Raw genomic sequence first — 21,530 nt, 5'->3', positions numbered from 1 at the left:
GCCGGTCCACGCTCATGCCGTGGCTGTCACACCTGGCTACACTATACTTACACTAGCTAAGTTGAGCACAGAGTCCTTCATCCTGGCCAGCCCGTAGCGCGTGATGCCGAGCACCTCGCCGCGCGCGGTCATCTGGCCGGCCAGCAGCTCCACGTGGCGCCGGTCCACGCTCATGCCGTGGCTGTCACACCTGGCTACACTATACTTACACTAGCTAAGTTGAGCACCGAGTCCTTCATCCTGGCCAGCCCGTAGCGCGTGATGCCGAGCACCTCGCCGCGCGCGGTCATCTGGCCGGCCAGCAGCTCCACGTGGCGCCGGTCCACGCTCATGCCGTGGCTGTCACACCTGGCTACACTATACTTACACTAGCTAAGTTGAGCACAGAGTCCTTCATCCTGGCCAGCCCGTAGCGCGTGATGCCGAGCACCTCGCCGCGCGCGGTCATCTGGCCGGCCAGCAGCTCCACGTGGCGCCGGTCCACGCTCATGCCGTGGCTGTCACACCTGGCTACACTATACTTACACTAGCTAAGTTGAGCACCGAGTCCTTCATCCTGGCCAGCCCGTAGCGCGTGATGCCGAGCACCTCGCCGCGCGCGGTCATCTGGCCGGCCAGCAGCTCCACGTGGCGCCGGTCCACGCTCATGCCGTGGCTGTCACACCTGGCTACACTATACTTACACTAGCTAAGTTGAGCACAGAGTCCTTCATCCTGGCCAGCCCGTAGCGCGTGATGCCGAGCACCTCGCCGCGCGCGGTCATCTGGCCGGCCAGCAGCTCCACGTGGCGCCGGTCCACGCTCATGCCGTGGCTGTCACACCTGGCTACACTATACTTACACTAGCTAAGTTGAGCACCGAGTCCTTCATCCTGGCCAGCCCGTAGCGCGTGATGCCGAGCACCTCGCCGCGCGCGGTCATCTGGCCGGCCAGCAGCTCCACGTGGCGCCGGTCCACGCTCATGCCGTGGCTGTCACACCTGGCTACACTATACTTACACTAGCTAAGTTGAGCACCGAGTCCTTCATCCTGGCCAGCCCGTAGCGCGTGATGCCGAGCACCTCGCCGCGCGCGGTCATCTGGCCGGCCAGCAGCTCCACGTGGCGCCGGTCCACGCTCATGCCGTGGCCCGCCATCACGGCCTGGATCTCGCTGATGATGGTGGACTTGGCTGCTTCGATGCCGAGCGTGTGGTACACCTGACAAATAAAAAAATGGCAACCGGTCATAATTGTAAATTAGAATTTCAAACGTGTATTTTTGTTCCTATTTCTGCTTTTAAAGTTGGCATTTTTAAATCTTATTCGAATTGCCATGTAACAATAACCAAAACACTAATATATTTCAAACCTCAATTAAAAGAAAACAATACAGAAACACTGATTAAGATAATAGTAGTCAGTAGACAATCCAGAATATAAAAAATATAGCCATTAAACAATAATAACTATGTAGACAAATCTAAGATGAACAAAGGGTCTAGCCGCAATCCTATAGTGAAACTGCCCCTGGCTGAAATGTATACCTTTCTTAGTGTTGGCCCAATGTGTAACCTACAGACGCCTTAAGTCGAATGGCCTGCATTAGTAAGACATTTTTATCTTGTTGCCACAGATGGATTTTTATAAAAAAATATATTTCATACAATATTGTATTGTGCATTAAATACCTAAAAATTGAGGTTGTCGCCCTCTTGTAAATAATAAAAAAAAATTTAAACAAAAAAAAATTTTTTTTTAGGCCTTTGTAAATAAGTTAGAAACTTGATTTTTTTTTTTGAAAATGTATTGCTATAAGTTCCATGTGTAATCCGAATTTCAAAGAAATCTAACCATTAGTTTAGCTTAGAAAAATTAAAAAAGATTTTATATATATATTTTTTTTTTATCCAAACCAAGGGGATTCTAGGCTTGAAATATTGTAAAATGATATCTTATAATAAGACCAATTAACGCTTCTAAGAAAGGTATACATTTCAGCCAGGGGCAGTTTCACTATAGGATTGCGGCTAGACCCTTTAAACCATTACCTCCAATATATTGTTAGACGTAGTTTTCCTGCCGTCGATGCCGTAAGTCGCCATCACATCTCTTAGTCCGTCGCCTTCCACACACAATTTGTATCTGGAAATTACATCGTAAGGAATTAACCTACAATTTGTTCGTTACTAGAGACAAACACTTTATTGCTAATGTTACATTAGTACATCATTTACGAGTCGTCACAAATTAATAGATAAATAAATTTGCCGTTTCAAACCGAAGGCAATTATACTTCGTTTTTTTAGCATTAGGAAGAAGGTAAGCGGTTATGACGTGTCTTTTTTATTGAAAAACCCTTTTTTAAAATAAGTCACGGCAAATACGTCATAATTATAAATCATATACGATATCTTACATTCTTTTGCTTTCATGAGTAATAGTTACTGATTTTTAAAAGGAGTTTTCCTACTCCTCTACTGTTATCTGTCATTTATACATTCATGAACAAGAATAGAAGAACCTACATAAAAGGTTTGAAGAAAAGTCTTTATTGTCTATTCCTCATAACAGCACTTGTGCTTTAAAATCGCTATAACGATACTGTGACGAATGGCAACCAACCTAACAAAATCAATAACAATAGAAACAATTGCTTCATAAATCAACAATACCCATAGACTACGAAGACTGCTTAGCGTCGCTTGTTAGTCTCCATAGGCTATTGGGGCAAAATGGAGAGAAAAACAGTCCAAAAATTTAATTGAGCAAAGAACAAGTCCCAGGGCCTCATGAGTTACGAGAAGGTGTCGCCGACCAGCCAGCCGGGGCGGGCGCGTAAGAATGTATGCTCGCCTCACGTATTTTAGCTGTATACTTTTGGTTTATTTACTTAGATGATTCTACACTAGTTTAAGTATTATTTTTATTGACTCGTAGGAAAAGTATTGTATGCAACGTTGCATAAAATACTATTTTCAATAAAAAATCTTGTCCAGATTGTTTACCTTTTTTCTAATGCAAACAAAAACGAACCATACCATCGTTTGTCAATAAAACGTTTCCGACATAAAGATTCAACTAGAAATCGTCTTTGTCGACAACCAAGGCAGTCCGGAAAATGTCACAGATACTTACTTGACGTCGCCACCCGTGTCGTCACAAGCGATCACACATCGCGCCACCTGGAACCAGTTACTTCGGTAGTACACTGTGATAGTACAATATTTTAGAGGCTCGAAAGTAGCTGGTAGAAGTTGGCTGAGGATTCGTTCTAAACGGACGACCTTGGGAGTCCGTTTAATTGAATACGAAGCCAGCAAGTAGCCTTTTAGTTGAGTCACATATAGTGCTTTTCTCAAAAATGGTGCAAGAAATATAAATATAATAGAAATATTTCACAGAAGCAACGTTCTTACGTATATATTTTCAGAAAAAAAATTATTTGCTTTGGCTTTGGCGCTTTTTTTTATAAAAAATATAAGTGTTTTTCTGCCGAAAATAAGCCAACCTATTTGAGACCGCTAAATAGACGCGGTGCCAACATTATAATAAAAAGTACTGATCATCCGTTTGGGTGTTTAATGGACCTACGCCAAAACACTGCATTTGATACATGACCATTTCAACTTTTTAAAAAGTTTGGAACCCGACAAATAATGTACAGTAAATGTATTAAATATCGATAAGGTCAAAGTGACAAAAATATGTACACACTACCTTAATATATAGGCAATAAGGTCGTGTATACATATTTTTGACACTTTGTCCGTAACGATATTTAATACCTTGACTGTACTTCGTATATGCAAACATTGCAGTCCTGATATCGAGAAAGCCATATTTAAAATTTTTTAAATGTTTGATTGACCATAAACTACGCACTTCGGGACCAATTTTCTAATCAGCAAAGTCGACATTGTCATCTATTTATGAGAAAAAAAATATGAAAAATTCGCAGTATATGGATGTATTGTTGTCATGGCCGTTTAACCCTCCATTTCTCGCCATTACTGTTGATTTTATTCCTAGTACCTGTGGCAGCCCCTTGACGACGACGGTGGGCAGCAGCCGCGCGAGCTGCTGCAGCGCCATGTTGAACCAGCCGCCGTGTTTGCTCGGCTCGGCGATCACTTTGATGGCCCAGTCCGACACGACCTCTATGTTGCCCGGCTTCACTTTCAGCTTCGATGTGCATATGCTGCAAAACATTTTTTACATTTAAAACGGTACATTACGCCATAGACTAAACTAAACTAGTAAAATAAACTAGTAGCTGAGGCCTACTACTCGTTGGATGCCTATTTTCGAGTACCAAACTAAGCAATAGGTATATACTTATGTAACATTAAATCGATTATTAGAATAAATAGTAACTGGTTAGTTAGCCAAATAACGAATGATGTAAATTAGTACATTACGATACAAGTGCGAAAAATAGGAAATTCGAAACGAGTGGCGATAAATTAAAACACGACCGAAGGGAGTGTTTTAAATCGACACGAGTTGCGAATTACCTATTCGCACATGTATCGTACAACGTTTTACAGTACATATGGCCCTTTAAATGTTCGACACAGTAACGTAATATGCTACTTCTCGCACTAGTGCTATAAAGTAGCCCCATATGTACTGTAAAATAGATTTTAAGTACCTAGTATTAAGACATAACATGTAAAATATATTTTATCAATAAATTATCGTATCGTATAGAGATATAAGAAGTAATAGAGTGCTTACTCCATACATCAGTTTTGGTACCAAAATGCTTATTACTTTCGCAGTCGACATCTAGCATCGAGTAGCGGAACTTTCAGTACTGCTACTCGACAATGCAAACAAAAAGTCTAATGCTCAACGATTTTCCGCTAATATTATAACCAGAGTGAGTGTAGGAGTTGAAAATAGAGTTCCGGTATGTATGTATGTATATACTTTATTGTACATTTTGACGACCGGTTTAGCCTAGTGGGTAGTGACCCTGCCTACGAAGCTGATGGTCCCGGGTTCAAATCCTGGTAAGGGCATTTATTCGTGTGATGAGCGTCGATATTTGTTCCTGATTCATGGGTGTTTTCTATGTATTTAAGTATTTATAAATATTTATATATTATATATATCGTTGTCTAGGTACCCTCAACACAAGCCTTATTGAGCTTACTGTGGGACTTAGTCAATTTGTGTAATAATGTCCTATAAAAAAAAAACATAGAAATAAAAACACGAAAAACACAGTTACAGAGTAAATTAAATACAACAAAGGCGAACTTATCCCTGTATGGTGTTCTCTATGATTACGCAAAATAAAATTTGAGACATGTTTTTACTCTAGGATTTTAAATTTTCCATAGCTGTCTATAACAAAATAAAAATTCAAGGAATCAAAATGGTAGTCATATACTTAAGAATAAATGACAGAGCACCAGTAGGCGAAGCGGAATTTAAACCGTTCGTCTTAGTTTTTGTGGTTATTTAAGGATTTCCTCATCTTAGCGGTTTCCCGGTTGCATCCTAAAGGAGCTCGCGATCCGCTTTGACAACCTAATCCCCAGAATTAGAGCGGGCACTAGTTTTATGAAAGCGATCTTCCATCTGACCTTCCAATCCAATCCAAAGGGGAAAACAGCCACTGCTTAAATTAGTCCGGTTTCCTCACGATGATTTTCTACACCGAAAAGCTATAGGTAAGGTATTTTAATACAACGTTCATACACTTACGAATAAACAACGGAGTCGACGTTGACTTCGAGTGACAACAGACGGATGCGCTCCGCGTCGAGTCGAATGAGCAAGAAACACTCGTTGGGCAGGTACACTTCTTCTATGTACGTCGTTATCTGAAAACATCACTTTAATGTGTCACTTAAATTCGGCAAGCCACCTTCCTAATCGCGGCGAGCCACCTTCCTAATCGCGGCGAGCCACCTTCCTAATCGTAGTACTTCTCTAATAAACTCCAGTTTGACTCCCTTAAGAGGGAAGTATACCACGGGATCGTCCATACAAAAAGAGAAAACGTTTTTCCACTTCAAAATATTGTCCATTCTCCATGTTTTTTTAGTATGTTATTGACACAATGAAAAACTTAGTTTATACGTTTTTCTTTCTTTTTCAAACATAGCAAAACTAAAAAACAAAAAAGTTTGAAGTGAAAGTTCTGTAGCGGCGCTTTACCACATAAATGATAATACTTTGATACTGATAATTAAAGCAATTCGTGCAAAATGATCCCCTAACCATTCCAAAATATCAAAAATGCACAACGTTAATATTTAAGTTTTCACTTCTGCCGGCACTCCCGGAGTGCAACCCGTTGTTTTTTTTTTCAAAAAAGCGAAACCCATATCTAGTATATATTATACTGAAGCTCTCGAAGTAAAATCCAAGTGAAGTTAGTGAAAACCGTTTTCTCCCGAAATGGAATTTCATAGAAAAATTACCGTTACTTTGTTACATTCAAAAAGCTCTTCTTTCCTCTTAATGTTACTTGTCACTAAAATACCTACAAACTGAGTGACCGGTCGAACGCAGCGAACGTCGTGTTAAACAAATGCCATCATATGCAAGCGGCTTCAGTGCACGCTCCTGAATGCCAAAACACTACACTTGGCGCTCGCCACTGAATACCCTACCCGATACATACCTAACAAAGGATAATTCACAAACCTGATGTCTTAAGATCGGTTACACAAAAGAATTGCCAAGTTTATTGGATGAGGAGTGTCATGTCATAGTTCAGTGCTGGCTGATGTTGATTAGTCTGCTAATAGGGTATTCTCCTACTAGTCAAATCAGTATCTTATTTAGAAGTGTCCAAACGATTAGCCAATATGGAATTTGTATGAAAACTACTATAGTGACGTCACGGTCAAATAACCATTTTTCTAGTTATATCCGATTTTTATAATAATTATCTGGTGCCTTATTTCGTGCATGGTGTGAAATAATTTATTTTAAACACAGGAAACATCCTTATTGTGGTCGGACATATCCTAGTACATTCTACGTGCTCACCTCTCCTAAGGTTGTCTTCTCTAGTCTCCCCTTGACTCGTCTAGCGAACTCCTGGTCCAGTGGCTGCACCAACTCAGCCGTGATAATGGGAGTAGAGATGTTTTTCGAAGCGTTGATGATTTCCTTGACTCGGGGCACGCCCTGTGTGATGTTCATGGAGGCGACGCCCGCAAAGTGGAAGGTTTTGAGGGTCATCTGGGTGCCTGGCTCTCCGATACTCTGGGAACAAATTGTAGGACAATTAGTAAGATCATAGCGCATGACGCGTTGAGACCAGCGGTGTAAGTTTGTTTAATTGAACAAATAATTGAACAAATAGCTTTGTCGCTATCATATTTGTTTGACATTTCTGCCAAAAATTTGGCAGTTTATCCTGCTTCTATTGAGCAGACCGGTATGAACTTGGTTTTGGTTCCAGTCATAACCAATAATTTAAATTAGCTCTTAAGACAAAAGAATCTGTCTCTGGCAATTTAGCTTTTAGTAAATCTGATGAAAAATACTGCAAACATGGAATGTACATCCACCTGGTGCATCAAAACATTCAATGTATTAGAGGAAAAGATTTACAGATTGAACTTTTTTTGAATGATTATAATATTGATATTTTATGTATTACTGAACATTGGTTGAATAATAATGAATTAATGCCTCAATTTAATAATCACCAGGTGGGCAGTTCGTTCACCAGACTTAGTTCCATACATGGTGGGTCATTAATTATATTAAATAGTCAGTTAAAATTTAAGGAACGTAAGGACATTGTATCCATGTCTGTTGAGCGGACTATAGAACTAAGTGCAGTAGAATTGGAGCAATTTATTGTTGTCTGTGTGTATAGGCCGCCTTTAAGTAATTTTGAAATATTTGAAAGCATAATGGAATCCGTCCTACTTAAAATATCACCTTCTAGTAAGAAATTACTTATATGCGGCGACTATAATGTAAATATTTTGGAAAATTCAACAGTAAGTTGTAGATTGTTGAATCTTTTCAAATCATGTAATCTCAACCACATGTTTATGGAGCCTACTAGAGTGACTGCCACTAGTGCCACCTGTATAGATAATATTTTCACTGATATTTTTCCTACCGCTAAAAATGTAATCAGCAAGTTAGAATCAGACCACTTAGGCCAATTAATGGTGTTTGAGGCTGTAAGGAAAAATACCTTGCGAAAACAAATAACTTTTGTACCAGTAACCTCTGACCGCGTGGAACGAATGAAACAAAGTTTAATTCAGGCGCTACCCTTTCTGTCTTCCAACATGAGTCCTAATGATATGTATAATTCATTCTTTCACACTTTTATGGAAAATTATAATGCGATATTTACTACAAAATCGGTCATGGTTAGTGATGCATCAGTTTTTAGTGAGTGGGCTACTGCAGAGTTACATCAACGAAGACGTGCATTGTATGCCTTGTATGAGGAACGGCGGTTCAATACGAGTGATGAATTTAAGGAATATGTTAAACAATATTCGAAGAAGTTTAAAATAGATTGCCATATCGCAAAGCGTAATTATTTAAGTCAAACAATAAAAACTAGCTCTGATATAATTAAAACAACGTGGAAAGTAATTAATGTGGAGACTGGTAGATCAAAGCAAAGGATGAAAGATCTTAAACTAAAAATTGATGACAAAATCGTAGATTCCAGTTTAGATGTAGCAACAGAATTTGAAAAATTCTTCACCGAGGTACCAGCTTCCACAACTAAGAACTTAAATTCATCACCCTCGTCTGCCGTTACACTGTTAGAAGAGAATGTCCCAGAATGTACTAGAAACCTTAATTTTAAACATGTGAGTGCCTCAGATATATTAAAGGCGTTTAAATCAATTAATGTAAAAAAAACTAGTGACCTTTGGGGAGTCTCCGTTCATACTGTCAAATCCTTAATAGAAGTTGTAGCGCCTGACCTGGTAGTTATATTTAATAACAGTGTTGACTGCGGTGAGTTTCCTGATCTAATGAAACATAGTAAAGTCACTCCTTTATTTAAATCAGGTAGCACATCCGACCCCACTAACTTTAGACCGATATCAGTGTTACCAACATTCAGCAAAATTTTTGAAAAAATAGTTTTGAGTCAGTTATTGAAACATTTTAACATTAATAATCTAATGCACAACAAACAATTTGGTTTTACACGGGGTCGCTCAACAACCGACGCTGGTGTTGAGCTAATTAAACAGATCTTCGATGCCTGGGAGGAGTCACAGGATGCTTTAGGTATCTTCTGTGACTTATCTAAGGCCTTCGATTGCGTCTGTCATGAAACATTGATCAGGAAACTGCACTATTATGGAGTAAGAGGCTCGGCACTGAATTTAATAAAGTCTTACTTACACGGTAGAATACAAAGGGTTGATGTGAGTGGACAGCGATCACCGGGGTCATTGGTCTCTATGGGTGTACCGCAGGGATCAATATTGGGGCCGTTCCTGTTCCTTATCTACATTAATGACCTGCCTTACCTTGTAAAGACCCACCATGACATAGTATTGTTTGCAGACGATACCTCACTTATTTTCAAAGTCAAACGACAGCAACAAGCTTGCAGTGATGTAAACAATGCTATTTCTAAAGTAGTAAATTGGTTTAATGTTAATAATTTATTGTTAAATGAGAAAAAGACTAAGTGCATTAAGTTTGTTACAAGTCACATAAGAAATGAGCAAACAGGTGTCATTGTCAAGGATGAGGAATTGGAACTAGTAGATAGCACAGTTTTTCTTGGTATAACTTTAGATTCTAAACTACAATGGGGTCCCCATATTGCTAATCTCTCGAATAGACTGAGTTCTGCAGCTTTTGCAGTGAGCAAGATCCGTCAGTTAACAGACGTGAAAACAGCTCGATTAGTTTACTTTAGTTACTTTCATAGCATTATGTCATATGGTATTTTACTATGGGGTAGTGCTTCAGAGATAAATACCATTTTTGTTCTGCAGAAGAGGGCTATTCGTGCAATATATAAAATGTACCATAGAGACACACTTAGAGATAAGTTTAAGGACATTAACATAATGACAGTGCACTGTCAATATATTTATGAGAATATTCTGTATGTACATAAAAACATTGCCAGTTTTAAGAAAAACTGTGAAATACATAATATTAATACTAGAAATAAGCATAAGCTCGCAGTGCCCTTCACTAGGCTCCATAAAACTAAGAAATCATTCATGGGTAATTGTGTAAGATTTTACAATAAACTTCCTAATATTATAACTGAATTGACTGTTAGTAAATTTAAAAATTATGTAAAACGTAAGCTTATCTCTAAAGCCTATTATAGCACACAAGACTACATGAATGATGAAACACCGTGGGATTAAGTGTGATTGTAAAGAATGAATTATTTATTGTTATGTTATTAATGATGAAATTGATAATTCAATGTATATATATACCGTATTTTTTGACATTTAGATTTTATTCTAGAAAGGTTCTAGACTAGTATTTTTATACAATTTTGATGTTTGACGATCTTTTTGTGAAATTCTTATTATTAAGTTTACCATATCTATAATAGTTCAATGTTTTTTTTAGAACAATAATAACTGCATCAATAAATTGCTCTGATATTTAGATTAAGATGATATTTGTAAAATTTGACGATTTAAAAGTGCTTGTTGCTAGGCCTATTTGAATAAAGAATATTTTGAATTGAATTGAATTAATGAAAATAAGGACGATTCCTAAAATAAAACAGTGTTTTTTTTGTACACTCCACTAGGTATTTTTTGCGATTTCGGGGTTGGTCCCAAAGTACAAGAATTTCAGAATTACCTGCATAATGTACTTCGTTGATTATGCCTAAATACACGTGATAATCTAAAAATTCCGCCGACTTGGTATAAAAACACTTTGTTTTAATTGGTAGCGCCTTATATACCCACCAAGTTACCTCCCCGCCCATATGCCCCAGAATATAATGCCATTACGCAGAGTACGAATAACATAACCATATCATTGAGAAATATGTAAATGCTTGTCGTATACCTGCACGGCAAGTGCTCCGACGGCGGTACCAGGCTCGATGATGCTCCGCTGGAACTTGTCATGGTAGACACGGATGAACTTCACGAGCTGGGTGATAGTGAGCCGTTCTAGTTGGTAACAACATAACCATATCACTGAGAAATATGTAAATGCTAGTTATACCTGTGCGGCAAGTGCTCCGACTGCGGTGCCAGGCTCGATGATGCTCCGCTGGTACTTGTCGTGGCAGACTCGGATGAACTTCACGAGCTGGGTGAGCGTGAGACGCTCTAGTTGGTACACGATGCTGCCGCAGTGGGCGTATTTAGTGCGGAGAGAGCGGACCTTGTTGGCTATGGTTTTGAGGAACGTTCTGAAAATATTTACCACTGTCAAGTCATGCAAGTTTTTACTATTTTTTGACATATTTCCTAAGGTACAGTCACGTCTGAAAATATCGATACGAAAAAAGTGCCAAAAATTTGTATAAACGACTTTATTGCCTGTACTATACATTTATTTTTAAAGTTATGGGGTTTGTTTATCTTTAATCAATAACGTTTATCTTTAATCAATAACATACATCATTTAAAATAAATATTGGTGGAAAATTAATCTCTAATTTCGCTCAAAATCATACATTAAAACAAAACAGCTGTATGAAAAAACCATTACCAGAGACCATTTGTTTCACATCGCTCGTACAAAGGAAGACTTTTAGACTACCTAAAGTATTGAGGTGGAAGTCACTCACAAACATAACAAAAAGTTATACCGTAAAAACATGGAGGTGATATATTATTGGCCGGTACTGCAACTCCTCAAAATTTGTATTTTAGTTCATGCTGCGATACTTACAAGAGTTCATTCTTAAATTCCTGCGTGCATGTTTTGAAGTCGTCCAAGGCCAAAGTCTCTTCCGCCGCCACTACGATACCATCACCGTCCAGAGGCTCCTCGTCCCTGACAAGCAATACACGTCAATTGATGTCAAAATAACTGCTGATTCCAGAATAATGGACCCGAATGCTGTAGCCAAGAACCTCACCAAATATCACCAAGGAGGAGGGGGGGGGTTAAAAATGAGCCGAAAGAACCTCCCGTGACTTGTGCGTGATGTAACTACATCAGGAAAAACTAAGTAGCAGTGTTTTCACTAAGCTAACCAGCTAACTATACTCACTGTATTCAAGTGAGGTATTTTATGGTCATATGGGCTTGTCGGCAGAAACTGCACAAGTAGGTACTTATCTACTTGTGCAGTTTCTGTCGGACGTCTAGCAGCACGCGATAGGTCTAAGGGTTGGCCCTTGGTTTCCATGTAACTGGAGTCCAGCCCATTACTGTCGTATTGACCAGTTGTAATCCCTATCTTGTGGCATTCATGTATGAAATAGGTTAATCTACACCTGTGTAAGTTCTATGCTCGTGCATGCAATACGCGCGGTAGGTCGACGGGTTGGTCCTTGGCCTCCATATAGCGGGGATCGAGGCCGTAGAGGCCTTCTCGGCTATATCGTAATGTGACTAACAACAGCTAAATAAACATCCGTGGATCTTGTCTCGTCCCAATAGGGTTTAAAATTAACCAGCCGGTACCTGTGCAGGTTCTGTGCTCGGACGTCTCGCAGCACGCGCGGTAGTTCAAGTTCAAGTTCAAATATACTTTATTCATGTAGGCCTAGCAACAAGCACTTATGAATAGTAAGACAGTATTACATATAAATATCTTAAGCTAATTATTGATGTTATAAATATTACTCCATATATAATACTAATGAATATAATTCATAGGTAGATCGACGGGTTAGCCTTTAGCTTCGGTCGAGGCCGTCGCTGCCGTATTTGAACTGAACCTCTCTGCCATATCGTATAATTGTAGTGACACTATTGGTCGACCTTATCTTGTTGTATTAAGGTTGAAGTTAGTCTACCTGTGCAAGTTCTGTGCCCGGACGTCTTGCAGCACGCGCGGCAGGTCGACGGGTTGGCCCTTGGCCTCCATGTAGCTGGGGTCGAGGCCGTCGCTGCCGTATTTGAACTGGACCACTTCGCCGGACGCGTTGCGGACCGTCATGTCGTAGTGGAGGACTAGGTCTTCAAGGGACTAGAGGAGAAAAATGGTTTTAATATCTCGTAAGTCGTATATAGGGAGTTATATGGGCTAAGGGTCTTTTTGAATGGTGACAAATCAAATAAAAGTTTTTGTTTTATACTTACCGCCTACCGCCACTACTACCTTGACCGCCTGTTGTTACCTGGTTCTATTTTCCTTTAAAATTCATTTGTAGTTTTACATGTATGTAAAATGTATAATTGTTGGTGCAATAAAGAATATTTACTTACTTACTTACTTACTTTTATGTAAAATAATGTTGTCTTTTTCTTTAAGAAATCAAACACCTAGTTTTAAAGAATTCTATAGATACTTGATAATATTTTTTTACAAATTTATGTGGTTACTGACCGCTAAAGTAAAGGAGTAAAGTGTAACTTTAAGAAAGTTAGAGCGGATAAATGCAATGAAAAATAAGATATAATTTTAAGTAAAATTTGCAAATGTTCTTATAGGAAAACGTTTTCCTTTTTCCATATTTTCTTTTATCACATTTAAAAATATGTAAACCTTCTTCAAATAAAAAAGTCCGCTTACTGCCTCTAAGTAAACACGGATTCCCACTGTTGAACACAATGCATCTTGGGGAGCTTTTTTTTTTTTGACCATTTGATATATACCGACATGCTAGAAATATCATATGATATTCTATTATCTTCCTCAATTAACATAACTTAAATAATCAATCAAATCATTTATTTCTTACAGACAACATAATGGTCCACATATTGTTAGATTTGAACTTAATCTAAATGTTATTTTACCAACGCTATTAATAACTTCTAAAACCTACCTTGACTAAACGACGTTGCAGATATCCAGTCTCGGCCGTCTTTACGGCTGTGTCGACCAGGCCTTCTCTTCCACCCATCGTGTGGAAGAAAAACTCGGTGGGTGTAAGGCCGGAGTAGAAGCTGTTTTCTACGAAGCCACGAGCGGCCGGGATTTTAGCTATAATGAATAATTTTAAATTTTGAAGCGGATATGATGGACGCACTTTTATCGTCTATTGTGTCATGTATCCGCTTACACGCATGACAGAAAGTAACTGCCACAATCACACACTAGGAATGCGCGACCACCTCCAGGCCCCGTGATAGCGGGAAGGTTTGCATAATACAAACCGGAGGTTTTTACTTACAACAATTTTCAGACGAAATTCGCGATTAGAAAAAGGTAAAAGAAACACTATAGATTCAAAAAGTTCCATCCGGTGATGTCTTAGAACACATTCTATGCACAAATTGTTTACTATAGGTATAGGTATTATTCCATAGAATTTACATCATAAATAAATAACCGAAAATTATCGTAACCGGTTATTCGATTTTCAATAATAATAAATAAATAATAAAAATAAAATAAAATAAAAATAAAACAAAAATAAAATAAAAATAAAATAAACATTATTTATTCTCAGACAATTAATATAGTCCATATTTGTTAGTATCAACTTACAACCTATGTTATGTTACCTTCCGCACAATAAATTACAGAAATTAAATTAGGTAACTTTAGATTGCTGGTTATCTTGGCCGATTTACCGAACTGCACGTTTGTGAACATGCAATTCGATAAATCGTCCCAAAATACCGGAATCTAACCGCTCGGCTATCATTTTCAGGATCCCGTTGTGTGTTATGTGTTAATAATCGGTTATGAAATTTCGTAAAAATAATCGGTTACTGGATAATAAAATCCCCTAGTACTGATTCAATTTTAAATTTTAAGGTCCCCAGCAGGCTCGGTTCTCCAGACAAACGTAGTTACGCCCTCATTTTAAAACAACTAGCTAGATTGCTCTGAAACTTTGTACTTACAATAAGATAAGGTATATTTAGTCCTGTAATTAATTTATGTAGCTTCAGATACTATAGTAAAAAAATACAGTGAATTTAATTTAACTGGAGCTATATAAACTAATTGCAGGCCCACATACCTATACCTCAGGTCATTATACACCGTGGGCCAATTAAACCCGACAGATTTTAACCACGCATTCCTGAGGTCATAAGGAGCAAAAAATGTTATATGAGTTTTGGCCAAATTCGCCAAAAAAAATTTGTTTTTTTGGCGAAAAAAAAATCCTTTTGCGTTTTCTGCACACGACACGATATTTATTTTTACACCTAGGTGAAAAAAAAACATTACAACAAATAAGTAGTTTTTTTTTATTTACAGATGAAAATTGCGAGTTTACTTTAAAACTTTAATATCTGTCAGTAGGTATGTCTAAACCAAGTCACATAGTGGCAGCGTCACTGCTAAAAAGGCGTTTTTGACTAAGTTATAAAAGAAACAAATTTTCACAGAAATTGTCATTATCTCTAAAACAAGACCGATTTCAGAAAACATTGTATGACATTTTAGTCTCTAAATGCGGTCAAGAATACACCTTTGAAATCTGTCGGGTTTAATTGGCCCACAGTGTATATGCCAAGTTTAATTACAATTCAACACGTAGTTTTATAATGAGAACGAAAGTCCGTTTGTATAGGTAGGTGAAATTCAGCCAAGCTTGCCGGGGACTCTAAAGACTGCCATTTTATGTGCCGTCGCCTTGTTGTACATACAGTATGAAACCAATATTAAATGCTTGGCAAATTCCGAGTATTTTCAATGTGGTAGGATGCTACTTATTTTCCAAAAGATAGTCATATTTTCAACATACAGTGCCTCTCGAAATGTGGTAGCGAGCGATCTTCGAAGCCGTTCGGCACCCGCTTGCCGTTCAGCGCCTGCTGGCCCACGCAAGCTATCATCTGCGATATATTGATGTTCGACCCTGTTAACACACAAATAAGGTTGGTTTTGCAATACGACTTTAATTTACACTGGAAGAAGAAAACTAGACAAAATAAATCCGAGCGACGGGAACCAAACCAACCTAAGGGTGATATCTGACTCGCCATCGCCACACGTGGCCATATTGTCAGGTTAACGCGAAGAAGGTTAACCTATAGGGAGTATTACTGCAATGCTCTGCCGCCAGAGTGCAGGGGGCCTACCGGGAAAATCGAAATTCGCAAATTGCGGGGATCTTTCTCTTTTACGCTCACTAAGACGTAATTAGAGTGACTGAGAAAAATGCCCGCAATTGACGAACTTCGATTTTCGCGGTAGGCCTCCAGCACTAGCACGTATCGTAAACCATAGAGTAACTTATACATACTGAGACTTAAACTGTTTTTTGACATGTGTTCACAGATAATAGAATATGACATTGATGCATCAAGGCGGTTTGTTTACATCACTCGAATATGCAAGAGTGATAGAGAGATTAGATAACGAAAGTTCGATTTTATTGTTTTGCGGTAGACTCTCAGACTGTGATGGATTGTGGTAGTGGCGACCCCTATACAGAGTTTCGCCGTAATATTCCCTATTGTCTAATAGCGTTGACATTATTTCAATTTTAAGATTTAGGTTTTAGTTTAAGCGTCCACTGAACATCAGCGTCGTTGCACTATATGCTCCGACACGTGCTGAGTGGTATCCTCTCTGGGACAACAAATTACTAATTTCAAATGTTCATTTTAAGATTGTTGTGTGTTGTTTTATAGTATTTTATGCAACCGTTGTTTAAGAGAGGTCAAAAAAGGCGAGTGGCGTGAGTAACAATCTCATCAAAGTACCAAAAAGATACTGCGTGTATGCACAAATGCGTTTTTGGGGAATAGTCTACAGACTTTGTCTTGACAACTATAAGGTAGGGTTTTAAAGATGTGTGCACGACCCTTCAAATGACAAATAAAAGTACGGGTGTAGAAAAAAATATTTTCATTATTAAGGGATGCCATTTTCTAGTTCGTTTTTCAGCCTGTCACATTTTTAAGTGGCTGTACTCGGTCCAGTGTCGGTAAATCCATAACTCAACAACAATTACGCGCGAAGGAGTTTCTGACTTAACAATTATTGGCTATCTCACTCAATGGTCGCTCCCTCACGACTGAGGATCGTGGTCATCAGTGGATGTAGATGCTCCACACCTAGTTTTTATGATATACCTCCATCGGTGCCTGTTCATCGCGCCCCTGACGACCGAGCAAGTTGGTTGAGGATGGGGACCCTATATCATAGGCTATAAGGGTTTTGACGACCGGTCTGGCCTAGTGGGTAGTGACCCTGCCTATGAAGCCGATGGTCCCGGCCTCAAATCCTGGTAAGGGCATTTATTCGTGTGATGAGGATGGATATTTGTTCCTGAGTCATGGGTGTTTTCTATGTATTTAAGTATTTATAAATATTTATATATTATATATATCGTTGTCTAAGTTGAGGGTACTTGCTTTATTGAGCTTACTGTGGGACTTAGTCAATTTGTGTAATAATGTCCTATAATATTAAAAAAAAGGGTCAAATTTAAAGAACTTTATTACAATTCTAACTTGCCTTTAGATCCGCTCTGGGCCATGATAAGCGGTGCGTTGGTTGGATGCAACTCTCGGAAGCACGCTTTGGCAGCCAACTCTCTAAAACAAAAACAACCTAACTTTATGTTTATTCTTTTTCCTACTCCTCTACTGTTATCTGTCATTTATGCATTCATTAACACGAATATAAGAACATACATAAAAGGTTTCAAGAAAAGTCTGTATTGTCTATTCCTCATAAAAGCTCTTGTGCTTTTATAAGCTATAACGTTACTGCGATTAATGGCTACCCAAGTAGCATTTAAGTGTCGGTAAAATCAATATACCAGCCAATTTAGAACTTAGGGTGGTTTAAGGGACTTATAAGAGTGTCAGAGAAAACTAACCTGAGCTCAAGCTGTATAAAATCATTATAAAGGAATCTGCGTACGCATGGGGTGTTATATCAGAAAATAAAAAAAATTACTATAAAACTTTAAGTGTTGTGTGACACTTCGACCTAATTCTATCGTTAAAGCTGTATACAGGCTGTATTGTAGTATCAATTGGCACTTGTTGCTGTAAAAAAGTATCTGTAAACTCCGTTATAAAACTTTAAGTGTTGTGTGACGCTACAAGCTTATTCTATCATTTAAGCTGTATAGAGGCTGTAGTGTAGGATCACCTGGCACTTGTTGCTGTATAAAAGTATTTGTCAACTCCGATTTAAAACTAATTCTTATGGCGTAATTTTACACTATTATAAGTATAATGGTGTTATAACTTCTGTCTGTAAGACCAAAGTCGCTTAAAGTAATTTTTTGGCGTAATTTTGCACTCATATAAGTATAGTAGTTTTATGATTTCTGACAAGGAGTGTATTATAAAACTAAATGAATAAATGGCAGTCATATTACAGCTTTAGTCTATTACTGACAGTTGCTCAAATCTATTTCGGATAGTGTAAAAATGTGGAACAAAAGAAAAAGATCGGGTGCAGTCAAAAGACGAATTTATAATACGGATCTCTAACGGGAATTATAACTTATGTACAGAAAGCCGAAATACAGTCAAATGTATAAAAATATTCTATTACAAAGCTGATTTAAATCCAAAAGCTGTAGAAGTGACTCCATTAATTACATAGTACAGCTACTAAGATTATGATGCTCTCCAACTATCCTATAGGCTGTTTAAATACTGTCGCCATTTTACTATGAATAAAAACATATTTGAAAATATAATTAAAGATAAACTTGCAAATATTTAACAAAAACTTGTCATATTATGATAACCAGCTAAAATAAATTGACTTTAACCTTAGAATTAACATTAAAAGAAAAAAAACCTTAACCTTAAAAACAAAAACTAAACTTATGTACCACTTTTAGATATTTTTGTTATGTTTTTCTTGATTATTAAGCAGGGGCCTGAATATTTTGCCAGAAAAGATACACATGTTCACAATAAATAATAATCGGCACTTACCAATAGTAATATAACTGCTCTCAAGATCCTGTATCTTAACTGCACTTTATTACTTTCCACTTATATTTGTCATTTGTCGCCATTACAAATATAACGAATGAACAGAAGACATTTTTAGACTTGAATATTTTTTATTCTATTGTAATTCTTCTTAAAAACCTATTTAAAACTGATATTCTTAAATCATATTTATAAGAGATAATCTGTAGTGCTAAGGTTTCCATTTACACCGAATTACAGCTATTATACAGCTTATCTATTGCTCGTACAGCTACTGTACAGCTACTGTACAGCTCTAATAACGCGAAAAGCTGTATAATTGGGGCCCTTTTTTAACTTATAAGTGCTGTATAAGCGCTTATACAGCTGTAGTACAGCCTAAATGTACAGCTTATAGTATTCAAATAAACTGATATACAGTTCTTATACAGCTAGCAATGCTACTTGGGTACCAACCTAACAAAACCAAAACGAATACAGTTTTAAACTAAGTGCATTGCTGCCAACTTACAAAATATTCATTTGGTTGCATAGTAAAAATAATTACTTCATAAGTCAGAAACACGCATGTGACACCCGTAATATAGCAACACCCATAGACTACGAAGACCGCTTAGCGTTGCTTGTTAGTCTCCGTAGGCTACGGTGGCCAAAATTGAGAAAAAACTGTCCAAAAAATTAATTTAGCAAGTAGCAAGTACCAGGGCCTCATGAGTTACGAGGAGGTGTCGCCGACCGGCCGGCCGCGGCCCGGGGCGGGCCGGGCGCGTAATAAGGTATGCTCGCGCGTCTTGGCTATATACTTTTGCTGTAATTTGTTTACCTAAATTAAGATTTATTTTTGTTGACTCGTAGAAAAAATATTGTATGCAACGTTGTATAAGTAGGTCAAAAAATTCTCGTGGCGTATTCCTTTACAATGTTCGCCTACGCCTTCGGCTCCGGCTCACATTGTAACTCACGCCACTCGCCTTTTTTGACCCTTCTTATACAACTGTTGAATAAAATACTATAAATTAACCCTTATGAAAAGCACATTAGATCGCATTAACAATGATTTTTATATATTTTTCATCACACTTGCTCGAAAAAATCTTATTTCATACAGGTGTACTGAAGGACAAAGGGCTATATTGTTCCCGCAGGAGTTATGGATTGTGAAAAAATAAGCTATAGCTCCCTAGGGAGTTATAGCTTTTTCTTTTAATTCTGTCACTAATTCATACGAACCATGTAAGTTTACTTTTAAAATAATGACGTTTATTATTTAATATTTTTTTTATGTTTAAAATTATTTAATTCGATTAATTTAACAGCCGTTTAAAATATTTTTACATAATTTCCAATAGTGGCTGAATGCCGAATAGGTCTGTGCCTTCGATACCTAATCTGTCAAGAAAATACAAAATGGCGGACGAATGTTTGATATGTCACCGTATTTAAGAATTGTTTCGCTTAAAATTTAGTTTTTTTTCACAAGTGTGATGAAAAACATTGTGTGTAATTCCGAAGGTAAGAATATTGCAAAGTCGGGTCTTTAATTCCCTCCAGCCTGCAGCTGTCGAGAATTACCACCCTTATCCAAAATTTCACTTACCCCCCTCGTTGCACAATGTACTATTTTTTTCTATTGCGTCTTTTCTATGTTATAGGAGGCAAATGAGCAGACGGATCACCTGATGGTAAGCGATTACCGCCACCCATGGACACCCGCAACACCAGAGGGGTTGTAACTTCGTTGCCGGACTTTAAGATGGGAGTTTGGGAGGACGCTCTTTTCTTGAAGGTTTGAAGGTCGTTAATCAAAGCATATATGCCTTCAAATATTATAAAAAGGTGAAATAATCACATTTGTTGGTTTCGCAGGGCTCCCTACTTTTTTCTCCAAGACCCATCGCAAGTTATACTTTATTTCTAACACCATATAGCATATTTTTCAATACCTGATGCTCAGCTCACTCAGCATGACCGCCTCAAGTGTCTCTTCCATGGTGCAGCCGGGTTGGCAACAGTGCTATCTCTGTCAGTCTTCATATAGCACTCGGTCCCTTACAATATGTACCTTATATCTAACACCATACAGCACATTTTTCAATACCTGATGCTCAGCTCACTCAGCATGACCGCCTCAAGTGTCTCTTCCATAGTGCAGCCGGGTTAGGGGTTGACAATAGTGCTATCTCAGTCAGTCTTCATATAGCACTCGGTCCCTTACAATATGTACCTTATATCTAACAATATACAGCACATTTTCCAGTACCTGATGCTGCTGAGCTCGCTCAGCATGACCGCCTCAAGCGACTCCTCCATAGTGCAGCCGGGTTGGCACTGCAGCGTTCCCTTCTCCATCTCCAGGATGTAGGCATCGCATTTGGAGTACCCGGACTCCAGGAGCCTGTTCTTGGCCTCGATGAGCCGTCGGCCTGGTGTCACGTCTATGATTCCGAAGCTGAAGCCGCGGTTCATCATGTAGTAGGACGCCATGCGAGCCAATCTAGAAGAAGTAAGTGAGTGAGTGAAAAAATTAGTTTAAGTTTGACCAACTTTGTAGTTACTTTGAACGAAATATTGAAGTTTTAATTTTTATT

At 38.3% G+C, this 21,530-nt stretch overlaps 1 protein-coding gene across 1 annotated transcript in view; it reads right to left on the bottom strand.

The window, feature by feature from the left end:
• The window catches only part of LOC133528556 (DNA-directed RNA polymerase III subunit RPC1), a 36,521-nt gene that overhangs the window by 1,281 nt on the left and 13,710 nt on the right, over positions 1-21,530 (bottom strand). Inside the window, exons 14-26 of the mRNA XM_061865982.1 lie at positions 21,203-21,436; positions 17,495-17,574; positions 15,774-15,887; positions 13,896-14,053; positions 12,921-13,093; positions 11,845-11,949; positions 11,170-11,359; positions 6,994-7,212; positions 5,698-5,816; positions 4,015-4,180; positions 3,118-3,164; positions 2,031-2,124; positions 1,000-1,200 (exon numbers count right to left, since the gene is read on the bottom strand). Of these exons, the coding sequence (XP_061721966.1) occupies positions 1,000-1,200; positions 2,031-2,124; positions 3,118-3,164; positions 4,015-4,180; positions 5,698-5,816; positions 6,994-7,212; positions 11,170-11,359; positions 11,845-11,949; positions 12,921-13,093; positions 13,896-14,053; positions 15,774-15,887; positions 17,495-17,574; positions 21,203-21,436 (1,900 nt within the window). The remainder of the gene's footprint in view (positions 1-999; positions 1,201-2,030; positions 2,125-3,117; positions 3,165-4,014; positions 4,181-5,697; positions 5,817-6,993; positions 7,213-11,169; positions 11,360-11,844; positions 11,950-12,920; positions 13,094-13,895; positions 14,054-15,773; positions 15,888-17,494; positions 17,575-21,202; positions 21,437-21,530) is intronic.

The sequence above is a fragment of the Cydia pomonella genome, chromosome 19, assembly GCF_033807575.1.
Source record: "Cydia pomonella isolate Wapato2018A chromosome 19, ilCydPomo1, whole genome shotgun sequence".
NCBI lineage: Eukaryota > Metazoa > Arthropoda > Insecta > Lepidoptera > Tortricidae > Cydia > Cydia pomonella.
Note: the sequence above shows the minus strand (reverse complement) of the source record. Positions and strands in the feature narration are given on the sequence as shown.